The sequence below is a fragment of the Oncorhynchus nerka genome, linkage group LG8 (assembly GCF_034236695.1).
Source record: "Oncorhynchus nerka isolate Pitt River linkage group LG8, Oner_Uvic_2.0, whole genome shotgun sequence".
Classification (NCBI taxonomy): Eukaryota; Metazoa; Chordata; class Actinopteri; order Salmoniformes; family Salmonidae; genus Oncorhynchus; species Oncorhynchus nerka.
In genome coordinates, this window is record NC_088403.1 from 2,109,614 (window position 1) to 2,125,495 (window position 15,882).

At 50.0% G+C, this 15,882-nt stretch overlaps 1 protein-coding gene across 1 annotated transcript in view; it reads left to right on the top strand.

Moving 5' to 3' along the window:
• arhgef39 (Rho guanine nucleotide exchange factor (GEF) 39) overlaps positions 1 to 15,882 on the top strand; it is a 77,948-nt gene that overhangs the window by 46,702 nt on the left and 15,364 nt on the right. Inside the window, exon 5 of the mRNA XM_065022064.1 lies at positions 12,775 to 13,004. Within this exon, the coding sequence (XP_064878136.1) occupies positions 12,775 to 13,004 (230 nt within the window). The remainder of the gene's footprint in view (positions 1 to 12,774; positions 13,005 to 15,882) is intronic.

The window sequence follows — 15,882 nt, forward strand, 5'->3', positions numbered from 1 at the left end:
CTGCCTGCCTCCCTCCCTCTTTCCTTTTCTCTGTGTAATCATGAGGTGGGGTGGTCTGAGTTGAACTTTTGGCCTCCTATTTTGAAGTGAAGAGAGCCATTTGAATAGACATGAGACACCATCCAATTCAACCAGTTTTAAATCAACCAGTCCCACCTCCTCACCTGACAGAATAACATGTTGTCTCCCCCTGTTCAACCAGTCCCACCTCCTCACCTGACAGAATAACATGTTGTCTCCCCCTGTTCAACCAGTCCCACCTCCTCACCTGACTGAATAACATGTTGTCTCCTTGTGTTCAACCAGTCCCACCTCCTCACCTGACAGAATAACATGTTGTCTCCTTGTGTTCAACCAGTCCCACCTCCTCACCTGACAGAATAACATGTTGTTCAACCAGTCCCACCTCCTCACCTGACAGAATAACATGTTGTCTCCCCGTGTCCCACCTCCTCACCTGACAGAATAACATGATGTCTCCCCCTGTTCAACCAGTCCCACCTCCTCACCTGACAGAATAACATGTTGTCTCCCCCTGTTCAACCAGTCCCACCTCCTCACCTGACAGAATAACATGTCTCCCCTGTTCAACCAGTCCCACCTCCTCACCTGACAGAATAACATGTTGTCTCCCCGTGTCCCACCTCCTCACCTGACAGAATAACATGATGTCTCCCCCTTTTCAACCAGTCCCACCTCCTCACCTGACAGAATAACATGTTGTCTCCCCGTGTTCAACCAGTCCCACCTCCTCACCTGACAGAATAACATGTCTCCCCTGTTCAACCAGTCCCACCTCCTCACCTGACAGAATAACATGTTGTCTCCCCGTGTTCAACCAGTCCCACCTCCTCACCTGACAGAATAACATGTCTCCCCTGTTCAACCAGTCCCACCTCCTCACCTGACAGAATAACATGATGTCTCCCCCTGTTCAACCAGTCCCACCTCCTCACCTGACAGAATAACATGTTGTCTCCCCCTGTTCAACCAGTCCCACCTCCTCACCTGACAGAATAACATGTTGTCTCCCCCTGTTCAACCAGTCCCACCTCCTCACCTGACAGAATAACATGTTGTCTCCCCTGTTCAACCAGTCCCACCTCCTCACCTGTCCAGTGAATAACATCCCTTCCTCTCACCATGTGTTCAGAATAACATGTTGTCTCCCTGTGTTCAACCAGTCCCACCTCCTCACCTGACAGAATAACATGTTGTTCAACCAGTCCCACCTCCTCACCTGACAGAATAACATGTCTCCCCCTGTTCAACCAGTCCCACCTCCTCACCTGACAGAATAACATGTTGTCTCCCTGTGTTCAACCAGTCCCACCTCCTCACCTGACAGAATAACATGTTGTCTCCTTGTGTTCAACCAGTCCCACCTCCTCACCTGACAGAATAACATGTTGTCTCCCCGTGTTCAACCAGTCCCACCTCCTCACCTGACAGAATAACATGTTGTCTCCCTGTTCAACCAGTCCCACCTCCTCACCTGACAGAATAACATGATGTCTCCCCTGTTCAACCAGTCCCACCTCCTAACCTGACAGAATAACATGTTGTCTCCCCTGTTCAACCAGTCCCACCTCCTCACCTGACAGAATAACATGTTGTCTCCCCCTGTTCAACCAGTCCCACCTCCTCACCTGACAGAATAACATGTTGTCTCCCCCTGTTCAACCAGTCCCACCTCCTCACCTGACAGAATAACATGTTGTTCCTGTCCCACCTCCTCACCTGACAGAATAACATGGTTCAACCAGTCCCACCTCCTCACCTGACAGAATAACATGTTGTCTCCCCTGTTCAACCAGTCCCACCTCCTCACCTGACAGAATAACATGTTGTCTCCCCCTGTTCAACCAGTCCCACCTCCTCACCTGACAGAATAACATGTTCTGTTCAACTCCCACCTCCTCACCTGACAGACCAACATGTCCCCCGTGTCCCACCTCCTCACCTGACAGAATAACATGTTGTTCAACCAGTCCCACCTCCTCACCTGACAGAATAACATGTTGTCTCCCATGTTCAACCAGTCCCACCTCCTCACCTGACAGAATAACATGTTGTCTCCCCTGTTCAACCAGTCCCACCTCCTCACCTGACAGAATAACATGTTGTCCTCACCTGACAGTAACATGTGTGTCAACCAGTCCCACCTCCTCACCTGACAGAATAACATGTTGTTCAACCAGTCCCACCTCCTCACCTGACAGAATAACATGTTGTCTCCCCGTGTCAACCTGACAGAATAACATGATGTCTCCCCTGTTCAACCAGTCCCACCTCCTCACCTGACAGAATAACATGTTGTCTCCCCTGTTCAACCAGTCCCACCTCCTCACCTGACAGAATAACATGTTGTCTCCCCTGTTCAACCAGTCCCACCTCCTCACCTGACAGAATAACATGTTGTCTCCCCTGTTCAACCAGTCCCACCTCCTCACCTGACAGAATAACATGATTGTCTCCCCTCACCTGTTCAACCAGTCCCACCTCCTCACCTGACAGAATAACATGTTTCTCCCCAGTCCCACCTCCTCACCTGACAGAATAACATGATGTCTCCCCTGTTCAACCAGTCCCACCTCCTCACCTGACAGAATAACATGTTGTCTCCCCATGTTTCAACCAGTCCCACCTCCTCACCTGACAGAATAACATGTTGTCTCCCCCTGTTCAACCAGTCCCACCTCCTCACCTGACAGAATAACATGATGTCTCCCCTGTTCAACCAGTCCCACCTCCTCACCTGACAGAATAACATGTTGTCTCCCCGTGTCCCACCTCCTCACCTGACAGAATAACATGTTGTCTCCCCGTGTTCAACCAGTCCCACCTCCTCACCTGACAGAATAACATGTTGTTCAACCAGTCCCACCTCCTCACCTGACAGAATAACATGTCTCCCTGTGTTCAACCAGTCCCACCTCCTCACCTGACAGAATAACATGTTGTTCAACCAGTCCCACCTCCTCACCTGACAGAATAACATGATGTCTCCCCCTGTTCAACCAGTCCCACCTCCTCACCTGACAGAATAACATGTTGTCTCCCCGTGTTCAACCAGTCCCACCTCCTCACCTGACAGAATAACATGTTGTCTCCCCTGTTCAACCAGTCCCACCTCCTCACCTGACAGAATAACATGTCTCCCCTGTTCAACCAGTCCCACCTCCTCACCTGACAGAATAACATGTTGTCTCCCCCTGTTCAACCAGTCCCACCTCCTCACCTGACAGAATAACATGTCTCCCCGTGTCCCACCTCCTCACCTGACAGAATAACATGATGTCTCCCCCTGTTCAACCAGTCCCACCTCCTCACCTGACAGAATAACATGTTGTCTCCCCCTGTTCAACCAGTCCCACCTCCTCACCTGACAGAATAACATGTGTCTCCCTGTTCAACCAGTCCCACCTCCTCACCTGACAGAATAACATGTTGTCTCCCCGTGTTCAACCAGTCCCACCTCCTCACCTGACAGAATAACATGTTGTCTCCCTGTTCAACCAGTCCCACCTCCTCACCTGACAGAATAACATGATGTCTCCCCTGTTCAACCAGTCCCACCTCCTCACCTGACAGAATAACATGTTGTCTCCCCCTGTTCAACCAGTCCCACCTCCTCACCTGACAGAATAACATGTTGTCTCCCCTGTTCAACCAGTCCCACCTCCTCACCTGACAGAATAACATGTTGTTCAACCAGTCCCACCTCCTCACCTGACAGAATAACATGTTTCCCCCTGTTCAACCAGTCCCACCTCCTCACCTGACAGAATAACATGTTGTCTCCCCTGTTCAACCAGTCCCACCTCCTCACCTGACAGAATAACATGTTGTCTCCCCTGTTCAACCAGTCCCACCTCCTCACCTGACAGAATAACATGTCTCCCCTGTTCAACCAGTCCCACCTCCTCACCTGACAGAATAACATGTTGTCTCCTCACCTGACAGAATAACATGTTGTTCAACCAGTCCCACCTCCTCACCTGACCATGTCCCCCGTGTCCCACCTCCTCACCTGACAGAATAACATGTTGTCTCCCCCTGTTCAACCAGTCCCACCTCCTCACCTGACAGAATAACATGTTGTCTCCCCTGTTCAACCAGTCCCACCTCCTCACCTGACAGAATAACATGTTGTCTCCCCCTGTTCAACCAGTCCCACCTCCTCACCTGACAGAATAACATGTTGTCTCCCCCTGTTCAACCAGTCCCACCTCCTCACCTGACAGAATAACATGTTGTCTCCCCTGTTCAACCAGTCCCACCTCCTCACCTGACAGAATAACATGTTGTCTCCCCCTGTTCAACCAGTCCCACCTCCTCACCTGACAGAATAACATGTTGTTCAACCAGTCCCACCTCCTCACCTGACAGAATAACATGTTGTCTCCCTGTGTTCAACCAGTCCCACCTCCTCACCTGACAGAATAACATGTTGTTCAACCAGTCCCACCTCCTCACCTGACAGAATAACATGTTGTCTCCCATGTTCAACCAGTCCCACCTCCTCACCTGACAGAATAACATGTTGTCTCCCCATGTTCAACCAGTCCCACCTCCTCACCTGACAGAATAACATGTCTCCCCTGTTCAACCAGTCCCACCTCCTCACCTGACAGAATAACATGTTGTCTCCCCCTGTTCAACCAGTCCCACCTCCTCACCTGACAGAATAACATGTTGTTCAACCAGTCCCACCTCCTCACCTGACAGAATAACATGTTGTCTCCCCTGTTCAACCAGTCCCACCTCCTCACCTGACAGAATAACATGTTGTCTCCCTGTGTTCAACCAGTCCCACCTCCTCACCTGACAGAATAACATGTTGTCTCCCCTGTTCAACCAGTCCCACCTCCTCACCTGACAGAATAACATGTTGTTCAACCAGTCCCACCTCCTCACCTGACAGAATAACATGTTGTCTCCCCGTGTCCCACCTCCTCACCTGACAGAATAACATGTTGTCTCCCCTGTTCAACCAGTCCCACCTCCTCACCTGACAGAATAACATGTTGTCTCCCCGTTCAACCAGTCCCACCTCCTCACCTGACAGAATAACATGTTGTCTCCCCTGTTCAACCAGTCCCACCTCCTCACCTGACAGAATAACATGTTGTCTCCCTGTGTTCAACCAGTCCCACCTCCTCACCTGACAGAATAACATGTTGTCTCCCCGTGTTCAACCAGTCCCACCTCCTCACCTGACAGAATAACATGATGTCTCCCCTGTTCAACCAGTCCCACCTCCTCACCTGACAGAATAACATGTCTCCCCCTGTTCAACCAGTCCCACCTCCTCACCTGACAGAATAACATGTTGTCTCCCCCTGTTCAACCAGTCCCACCTCCTCACCTGACAGAATAACATGTTGTCTCCCCTGTTCAACCAGTCCCACCTCCTCACCTGACAGAATAACATGTTGTCTCCCCTGTTCAACCAGTCCCACCTCCTCACCTGACAGAATAACATGTTGTCTCCCCTGTTCAACCAGTCCCACCTCCTCACCTGACAGAATAACATGTTGTCTCCCCGTGTCCCACCTCCTCACCTGACAGAATAACATGTTGTCTCCCCGTGTTCAACCAGTCCCACCTCCTCACCTGACAGAATAACATGTTGTTCAACCAGTCCCACCTCCTCACCTGACAGAATAACATGTTGTTCAACCAGTCCCACCTCCTCACCTGACAGAATAACATGTTGTCTCCCCGTGTCCCACCTCCTCACCTGACAGAATAACATGATGTCTCCCCCTGTTCAACCAGTCCCACCTCCTCACCTGACAGAATAACATGTTGTCTCCCCGTGTTCAACCAGTCCCACCTCCTCACCTGACAGAATAACATGTTGTCTCCCCTGTTCAACCAGTCCCACCTCCTCACCTGACAGAATAACATGTCTCCCCTGTTCAACCAGTCCCACCTCCTCACCTGACAGAATAACATGTTGTCTCCCCTGTTCAACCAGTCCCACCTCCTCACCTGACAGAATAACATGTTCCCCCTGTTCAACCAGTCCCACCTCCTCACCTGACAGAATAACATGTTGTCTCCCCATGTCCCACCTCCTCACCTGACAGAATAACATGTTGTCTCCCCTGTTCAACCAGTCCCACCTCCTCACCTGACAGAATAACATGTTGTCTCCCTGTGTTCAACCAGTCCCACCTCCTCACCTGACAGAATAACATGTTGTCTCCCCCTGTTCAACCAGTCCCACCTCCTCACCTGACAGAATAACATGTTGTCTCCCCTGTTCAACCAGTCCCACCTCCTCACCTGACAGAATAACATGTTGTCTCCCCTGTTCAACCAGTCCCACCTCCTCACCTGACAGAATAACATGTTGTCAACCAGTCCCACCTCCTCACCTGACAGAATAACATGTTGTCAGTCCCACCTCCTCACCTGACAGAATAACATGTTGTCTCCCCCTGTTCAACCAGTCCCACCTCCTCACCTGACAGAATAACATGTTGTCTCCCCCTGTTCAACCAGTCCCACCTCCTCACCTGACAGAATAACATGTTGTCTCCCCTGTTCAACCAGTCCCACCTCCTCACCTGACAGAATAACATGTTGTTCAACCAGTCCCACCTCCTCACCTGACAGAATAACATGTTGTCTCCCCTGTTCAACCAGTCCCACCTCCTCACCTGACAGAATAACATGTTGTCTCCCCCTGTTCAACCAGTCCCACCTCCTCACCTGACAGAATAACATGTTGTCTCCCCCTGTTCAACCAGTCCCACCTCCTCACCTGACAGAATAACATGTTGTCTCCCCGTGTCCCACCTCCTCACCTGACAGAATAACATGTTGTCTCCCTGTGTTCAACCAGTCCCACCTCCTCACCTGACAGAATAACATGTTGTCTCCCCTGTGTCAACCAGTCCCACCTCCTCACCTGACAGAATAACATGTTGTCTCCCCGTGTTCAACCAGTCCCACCTCCTCACCTGACAGAATAACATGTTGTCTCCCCATGTTCAACCAGTCCCACCTCCTCACCTGACAGAATAACATGTCTCCCCTGTTCAACCAGTCCCACCTCCTCACCTGACAGAATAACATGTCTCCCCGTGTCCCACCTCCTCACCTGACAGAATAACATGTTGTTCAACCAGTCCCACCTCCTCACCTGACAGAATAACATGTTGTCTCCCCTGTTCAACCAGTCCCACCTCCTCACCTGACAGAATAACATGTTGTCTCCCCTGTTCAACCAGTCCCACCTCCTCACCTGACAGAATAACATGTTGTCTCCCTGTTCAACCAGTCCCACCTCCTCACCTGACAGAATAACATGTGTCTCCCCTGTTCAACCAGTCCCACCTCCTCACCTGACAGAATAACATGTTGTTCTCCCACCTCCTCACCTGTAACATGTTGTCAACCAGTCCCACCTCCTCACCTGACAGAATAACATGTTGTCTCCCCGTGTTCAACCAGTCCCACCTCCTCACCTGACAGAATAACATGTTGTCTCCCCTGTTCAACCAGTCCCACCTCCTCACCTGACAGAATAACATGTTGTCTCCCCTGTTCAACCAGTCCCACCTCCTCACCTGACAGAATAACATGTTGTCTCCCCTGTTCAACCAGTCCCACCTCCTCACCTGACAGAATAACATGTTGTCTCCCCTGTTCAACCAGTCCCACCTCAAGAATAACAGTCCCACCTCCTCACCTGACAGAATAACATGTTGTCTCCCCTGTTCAACCAGTCCCACCTCCTCACCTGACAGAATAACATGTTGTCTCCCCGTGTCCCAGTCCCACCTCCTCACCTGACAGAATAACATGATGTCTCCCCTGTTCAACCAGTCCCACCTCCTCACCTGACAGAATAACATGTTGTCTCCCCCTGTTCAACCAGTCCCACCTCCTCACCTGACAGAATAACATGTTGTCTCCCCTGTTCAACCAGTCCCACCTCCTCACCTGACAGAATAACATGTCTCCCCTGTTCAACCAGTCCCACCTCCTCACCTGACAGAATAACATGTTGTCTCCCTGTGTTCAACCAGTCCCACCTCCTCACCTGACAGAATAACATGTTGTCTCCCCCTGTTCAACCAGTCCCACCTCCTCACCTGACAGAATAACATGTCTCCCTGTTCAACCAGTCCCACCTCCTCACCTGACAGAATAACATGTTGTCTCCCCCTGTTCAACCAGTCCCACCTCCTCACCTGACAGAATAACATGTTGTCTCCCTGTTCAACCAGTCCCACCTCCTCACCTGACAGAATAACATTTCTCCCTGTGTTCAACCAGTCCCACCTCCTCACCTGACAGAATAACATGTTGTCTCCTTGTGTTCAACCAGTCCCACCTCCTCACCTGACAGAATAACATGTTGTCTCCCCGTGTTCAACCAGTCCCACCTCCTCACCTGACAGAATAACATGTTGTCTCCCCTGTTCAACCAGTCCCACCTCCTCACCTGACAGAATAACATGTCTCCCCCTGTTCAACCAGTCCCACCTCCTCACCTGACAGAATAACATGTCTCCCCGTGTCCCACCTCCTCACCTGACAGAATAACATGATGTCTCCCCCTGTTCAACCAGTCCCACCTCCTCACCTGACAGAATAACATGTTGTCTCCCCTGTGTTCAACCAGTCCCACCTCCTCACCTGACAGAATAACATGTTGTCTCCCCTGTTCAACCAGTCCCACCTCCTCACCTGACAGAATAACATGTTGTCTCCCGTGTTCAACCAGTCCCACCTCCTCACCTGACAGAATAACATGATGTCTCCCCTGTTCAACCAGTCCCACCTCCTCACCTGACAGAATAACATGTTGTCTCCCCCTGTTCAACCAGTCCCACCTCCTCACCTGACAGAATAACATGTTGTCTCCCCGTGTCCCACCTCCTCACCTGACAGAATAACATCAACCAGTCCCCTCACCTCCTCACCTGACAGAATAACATGTCTCCCCTGTCTCAACCAGTCCCACCTCTCACCTGACAGTCCCACTCTCTCAACCTCCCACCTGACAGAATAACATGTTGTCTCCCAGTCCCCACCTCCTCACCTGACAGAATAACATGTTGTCTCCCCGTTCAACCAGTCCCACCTCCTCACCTGACAGAATAACATGTTGTCTCCCCTGTTCAACCAGTCCCACCTCCTCACCTGACAGAATAACATGTTGTCTCCCAGTCCCACCTCAACAGAATAACAGTCCCACCTCACCTCCTCACCTGACAGAATAACATGATGTCTCCCCTGTTCAACCAGTCCCACCTCCTCACCTGACAGAATAACATGTTGTCTCCCTGTGTTCAACCAGTCCCACCTCCTCACCTGACAGAATAACATGATGTCTCCCCCTGTTCAACCAGTCCCACTCTCTTCACCTGTCAGAATAACATCCCCTGTTCAACCAGTCCCACCTCCTCACCTGACAGAATAACATGTTGTCTCCTGTGTTCAACCAGTCCCACCTCCTCACCTGACAGAATAACATGTTGTCTCCCCTGTTCAACCAGTCCCACCTCCTCACCTGACAGAATAACATGTTGTCTCCCCTGTTCAACCAGTCCCACCTCCTCACCTGACAGAATAACATGTTGTCTCCCCTGTTCAACCAGTCCCACCTCCTCACCTGACAGAATAACATGTTGTCTCCCTGTTCAACCAGTCCCACCTCCTCACCTGACAGAATAACATGTTGTCTCCCTGTTCAACCAGTCCCACCTCCTCACCTGACAGAATAACATGTTGTCTCTCTCTCAGTCCCATCTGTGACAGAAAATATGTGTCACTTGTGTTCCAGTCCCACCTCCTCACCTGACAGAATAACATGTTGTCTCCCCTTCAACCAGTCCCACCTCCTCACCTGACAGAATAACATGTTGTCTCCCAGTCCCACCTCCTCACCTGTTCAATAACATGTTGTCTCCCCTGTTCAACCAGTCCCACCTCCTCACCTGACAGAATAACATGTTGTCTCCCCTGTTCAACCAGTCCCACCTCCTCACCTGACAGAATAACATGTTGTCTCCCCTGTTCAACCAGTCCCACCTCCTCACCTGACAGAATAACATGTTGTCTCCCCTGTTCAACCAGTCCCACCTCCTCACCTGACAGAATAACATGTCCCTCCTCCTCACCTGACAGAAACCCACCTCATGACAGAATAACATGTCTCCCTCCTCCCTGACAGTCCCACCTCCCACCTGACACCTGACAGAATAACATGATGTCTCCCAGTCCCACCTCCTCACCTGACAGAATAACATGATGTCTCCCGTGTCCCACCTCCTCACCTGACAGAATAACATGTGTCTCCCCATGTCCCACCTCCTCACCTGACAGAATAACATGATGTCTCCCCTGTTCAACCAGAGGACCTTGACAGAATAACATGATGTCTCCCCTGTTCACCACAGAGCCCCAGGATTGCTTAGGGGACTCTTCTCCAGGTTTTTTAGCAGAAGTCTTTTGTTTAAGTCTTTTCTGGTTTTGATGAGCGGACCCCAGACCTCACAACCATAAAGGGCAATGGGCTCTATGACTGATTCAAGTATTTTTAGCCAAATCCTAATTGGTATGTTGAATGTGATGTTCCTTTTGATGGCCTGGAAGGCCCTTCTTGCCTTGTCTCTCAGATGGTTCACAGATTTGTGGAAGTTACCTGTGGCGCTGATGTTTAGGCCAAGGTTTGTTTAGTTTTTGTAGGTGTCTACATGGAATTGCCCATTTTAACCACACACTTGTTTGCGTACATGGATTTTATAATGTTGTGTGTTTTTCTCCCAACACCACTTTCCATCCGTTTGTATTGCAGGTCTTCATGCCAAATTGAGACAAAATATTTTTTAACAAAGAGAGAACTTTGCCCTTTGTTTTGGTTTGTTTGTTCGTCAATTAGGGGGCGCAGGGTGAAATACGTGGTCTGTCGTACGGTAATTTGGTAAAAAGCCAATTTGACATTTGCTCAGTACATTGTTTTCATTGAGGAAATGTACGAGTCTGCTGTTAATGATAATGCAGAGGATTCTCCCAAGGTTGCTGTTGACGCATATTCCACGGTAGTTATTGGGGTCAAATTTGTCTCCACTTTTGTGGATTGGGGTGATCAGTCCTTGGTTCCATATAATGGGGAAGATGCCAGAGCTGAGGATGATGTTAAACAGTTTAAGTTTAGCCAATTGGAATTTGTTGTCTGTTATATAATTTCATTGTGGATACCATCAACACCACAAGTCTTTTGGGGTTGGAGGGTTTGTACTTTGTCCTGTAGTTCATTCAATGTCATTGGAGAATCCATTGGGTTCTGGAATCCAGTTTGTTCTGGAATCCATTGGGTTCTGGAATCCAGTTTGTTCTGGAATCCAGTTTGTTCTGGAATCCATTGGGTTCTGGAATCCAGTTTGTTCTGGAATCCATTGGGTTCTGGTCTTTAATAGTTAATTCTAAGATCTGTATTTGATCCTGTACATGTTTTTGCTCTTTATTCTTTATTATAGAGCCAATCAGATTGGACCAGTGGTTTACCCAGACATCTCTGTTTTGGATAGATAACTCTTCATGTTGTTTGTTTAGAGTTTACCATTTTTCCCAGAAGTGGTTGGATTCTAGGGAGTCTTCAATTACTTTGAGCTGATTTCTGATGTGCTGTTCCTTAGCCTTCAGTGTTGTTTTGATATCCATGGGGGTCTCTCTGTTTCTCTCAATTCAATTCAAGGGCTTTATTGGCATGGGAAACATGTGTTAACATTGCCAAAGCAAGTGAGGTAGACAACATACAAAGTGAATATATAAAGTGAAAAACAACAAAAATTAACAGTAAACATTACACATACTCTCTCTCTGTCTCTCTGTCTCTGTCTCTCTCTCTGTCTCTCTCTCTCGCTCTCTCTCTGTCTCTCTCTCTCGCTCTCTCTCTGTGTCTCTCTCTCTCTGTGTCTCTCTCTCTCTGTGTCTCTCTCTCTCGCTCTCTCTCTGTGTCTCTCTCTCTCTGTGTCTCTCTCTCTCTGTGTCTCTCTCTCTCTGTGTCTCTCTCTCTCTGTCTCTCTCTCTCTCTGTCTCTCTCTCTCTCTGTCTCTCTCTCTCTCTGTCTCTCTCTCTCTCTCTCTCTCTCTCTCTCTCTCTCTGTGTCTCTCTCTCTCTCTGTCTCTCTCTCTCTGTCTCCATTTGTCTACCTTTGTTTCTCTCCATCCCTCTCCTATATCATTTATCTTATATTCCACCTGTCATCCTTTGTTTCGTCTCACTCTCTTCTCTCTCTGTCCTAAAATAATGTTTCTAATTACGTTAGTTAATTACGCTTCATTTGGGTGGCTTGGAGGACGGTTAGATTGACAAGGCAATTAGCAAGGTGACAACAGAAGAAACACCTTCTTAGGAATGACAACTTGACAGACTGGTAGCAAGCTCCTCTCACCTCCCCCCCTCTCTCCCTCTCACCTCCCCTCTCCCTCTCTCTCCCTTTCACCTCCCATCTCACCTCCCCTCTCCCTTTCACCTCCCCTCTCCCTTACACCTCCCTCCCCTCTCCCTTTCACCTCCCTCCCCTCTCCCTCTCTCTCTCTCTCTCTCTCCCTCACCTCCCCTCTCTCTCTCTCACCTCCCCTCTCTCTCTCTCCCTCCTCTCTCTCTCCCTCCTCTCTCTCCCTCCCTCCTCTCTCTCTCCCTCCTCTCTCTCTCCCTCCTCTCTCCCTCCCCTCTCTCTCTCCCTCCTCTCTCTCTCTCTTTCTCTTTCTCTCTTTCTCTTTCTCTCTCTGTAACCCACAGGACGCTGGTACCTGCGTGAGGGCTGGCTGCGTACCGTCCCCCCTAAAGGAGCAGAGGTCAAACCCAAGATGTTCTTCCTGTTTAGTGATGTCCTTCTCCAAGCCAAGCCCTGCCACCCTCTCCATCCCACCAACGGAGATAAGTTTGCTGGCCAGAGAGTCTACCCACTGAAGGACTGTACTGTGGACAAGGTGTTTGGGCACACCCAGAGCCAGGGCGGCCTTCTCAGTGTGAGTGACATATGTTTAGTGATTTGCTGGTGTAGATATCAGTCTTTACCCCCCTGCTGTCTGTGATGGTGGATTAGAGCACTGTGTCAAACCTCCCAATAAAATACTCTCTCCCTCCATCCCTCTCTTTCCATCCCTCTCTTTCTCTCTCTCCCTCCATCCCTCTCCCTCCATCCCTCTCTTTCCATCCCTCTCCCTCCATCCCTCTCTTTCTCTCTCTCCCTCCATCCCTCTCTTTCTCTCTCTCCCTCCATCCCTCTCTTTCTCTCTCTCCCTCCATCCCTCTCTTTCTCTCTCTCCCTCCATCCCTCTCTTTCTCTCTCTCCCTCCATCCCTCTCTTTCTCTCTCTCCCTCCATCCTGCTCTTTCTGTCTCTCCCTCCATCCTGCTCTTTCTGTCTCTCCCTCCATCCTGCTCTTTCTCTCTCTCCCTCCATCCCTCTCTTTCTCTCTCTCTCCCTCCATCCCTCTCTTTCCATCCCTCTCTTTCCATCCCTCTCTTTCTCTCTCTCCCTCCATCCCTCTCTTTCTCTCTCTCCCTCCATCCCTCTCTTTCTCTGTCTCCCTCCATCCTGCTCTTTCTGTCTCTCCCTCCATCCCTCTCTCTCTCCCTCCATCCCTCTCTCTCTCCCTCCATCCCTCTCTCTCTCCCTCCATCCCTCTCTCTCTCCCTCCATCCCTCTCTTTCTCTCTCTCCCTCCATCCCTCTCTTTCTCTCTCTCCCTCCATCCCTCTCTTTCTCTCTCTCCCTCCATCCCTCTCTTTCTCTCTCTCCCTCCATCCCTCTCTTTCTCTCTCTCTATCTCTAGGAACAGTGGGTTAACTGGTCTAGGAACAGTGGGTTAACTGGTCTAGGAACAGTGGGTTAACTGGTCTAGGAACAGTGGGTTAACTGGTCTAGGAACAGTGGGTTAACTGGTCTAGGAACAGTGGGTTAACTGGTCTAGGAACAGTGGGTTAACTGCCTAGGAACAGTGGGTTAACTGGTCTAGGAACAGTGGAACAGTGGGTTAACTGGTCTAGGAACAGGGGGTTAACTGGTCTAGGAACAGTGGGTTAACTGGTCTAGGAACAGTGGGTTAACTGGTCTAGGAACAGTGGGTTAACTGGTGTAGGAACAGTGGGTTAACTGGTGTAGGAACAGTGGGTTAACTGGTCTAGGAGCAGTGGGTTAACTGGTCTAGGAGCAGTGGGTTAACTGGTCTAGGAACAGTGGGTTAACTGCCTGTTCAGGGGCAGAACGACAGATTTGTACCTTGTCAGCTCGGGGGTTTGAACTTGCAACCTTCCGGTTACTAGTCCAACGCTCTAACCACTAGGCTACCCTGCCGCCCCCATATAGTGCAGTACTAATGACCAGAGAACCGAGGGTGGTGTCTGTTCCCTGTATAGTCTAGTACTAATGACCAGAGAACCGAGGGTGGTGTCTGTTCCCTGTATAGTGCAGTACTAATGACCAGAGAACCGAGGGTGATGTCTGTTCCCTGTATAGTGCAGTACTAATGACCAGATAACCGAGGGTGATGTCTGTTCCCTGTATAGTGCAGTAATAATGACCAGAGAACCGAGGGTGATGTCTGTTCCCTGTATAGTGCAGTACTAATGACCAGAGAACCGAGGGCGATGTCTGTTCCCTGTATAGTGCAGTAATAATGACCAGAGAACCAAGGTTGATGTCTGTTCTGTATATAGTGCAGTACTAATGACCAGAGAACCAAGGTTGATGTCTGTTCTGTATATAGTGCAGTACTAATGACCAGAGAGAATAGAATAGAGATTCCTCTCCTGGTACGTCTCTCATCAGTCTGACTGAAACGTCTCTCCACCGTCTGGTGAGCGACAGATGGGACAGGACGTCTCTCTCGTTCTCTCTCGTTCTCTCTCTCGTTCTCTCTCTGATTAGATCCGTCACTTCCTCAGGACGGATCTCTTCTTCTCCTCCGTCTCCAGTAAATACATCTTCCTCAAGTCGTTTCCTGTCTCTCCTCCAGGCCTCCCGTACGTCGGCCGACTCCTCTGCCGGGCCCAATAACCACTCAGCATTATCTAACGCCACAAATGCCATTTCATTAGCTTGTTATCCCTGCGGAGGCCTGAACGCTGTACGCTCAATAGCATTATGGGTAATTTCTCATAAAGACACATTATTGATCCTGGGCTTGGCCCGGGCCCTTACTCTACGTCTGGGTCCCAAACAGCACCCTATTCCCTATGTAGTGCACTACTTTTGACCAGGATCTATAGGGGTAGTGCACTACTTTGGACCAATAGTGTATCAGGTGGCGTTTGGGCCGGTCTGCCTGGCGCTCTAGAAATGTGTCTGTCAGCAGTCCCTGAATCCCTCCTCCTCCATGAAGAATTAAACACAGACTCAATTAGACAGCGCTAAATACCACGGATATCTCCATATGCAGAGGTTGGAGGTGAGGGAGGGAGGGAGGGGGGGAGAAGGAAGAGCTTTTATGAAAATAGCTCTTCCTGTTTACTTTTTCTCATCCTTGTTTGGGGAACACTCCTCACTCTCTCCCTTCCTCCCTTCCTCTCCTCGTCTGCCTCTCCTTCCCCCTGTCTAACTATCCCCTCACTCTCCCTTCCTCTCCCTGTCTGCCTCTCCTTCCCCCTGTCTAACTATCCCCTCACTCTCTCTCTTCCTCTCCCAGTCTGTGCCTCCTTCCCCCTGTCTAACTATCCCCACTCTCTCCCTTCCTCTCCTCCCTTCCTCTCCTTCCCCCTGTCTAACTATCCCCTCACTCTCTCCCTTCCTCTCCCTGTCTTCCTCTCCTTCCCCCTGTCTAACTATCCCCTCACTCTCTCCCTTCCTCCCTTCCTCTCCTTCCCCCTGTCTAACTATCCCCTCACTCTCTCCCTTCCTCTCCTCC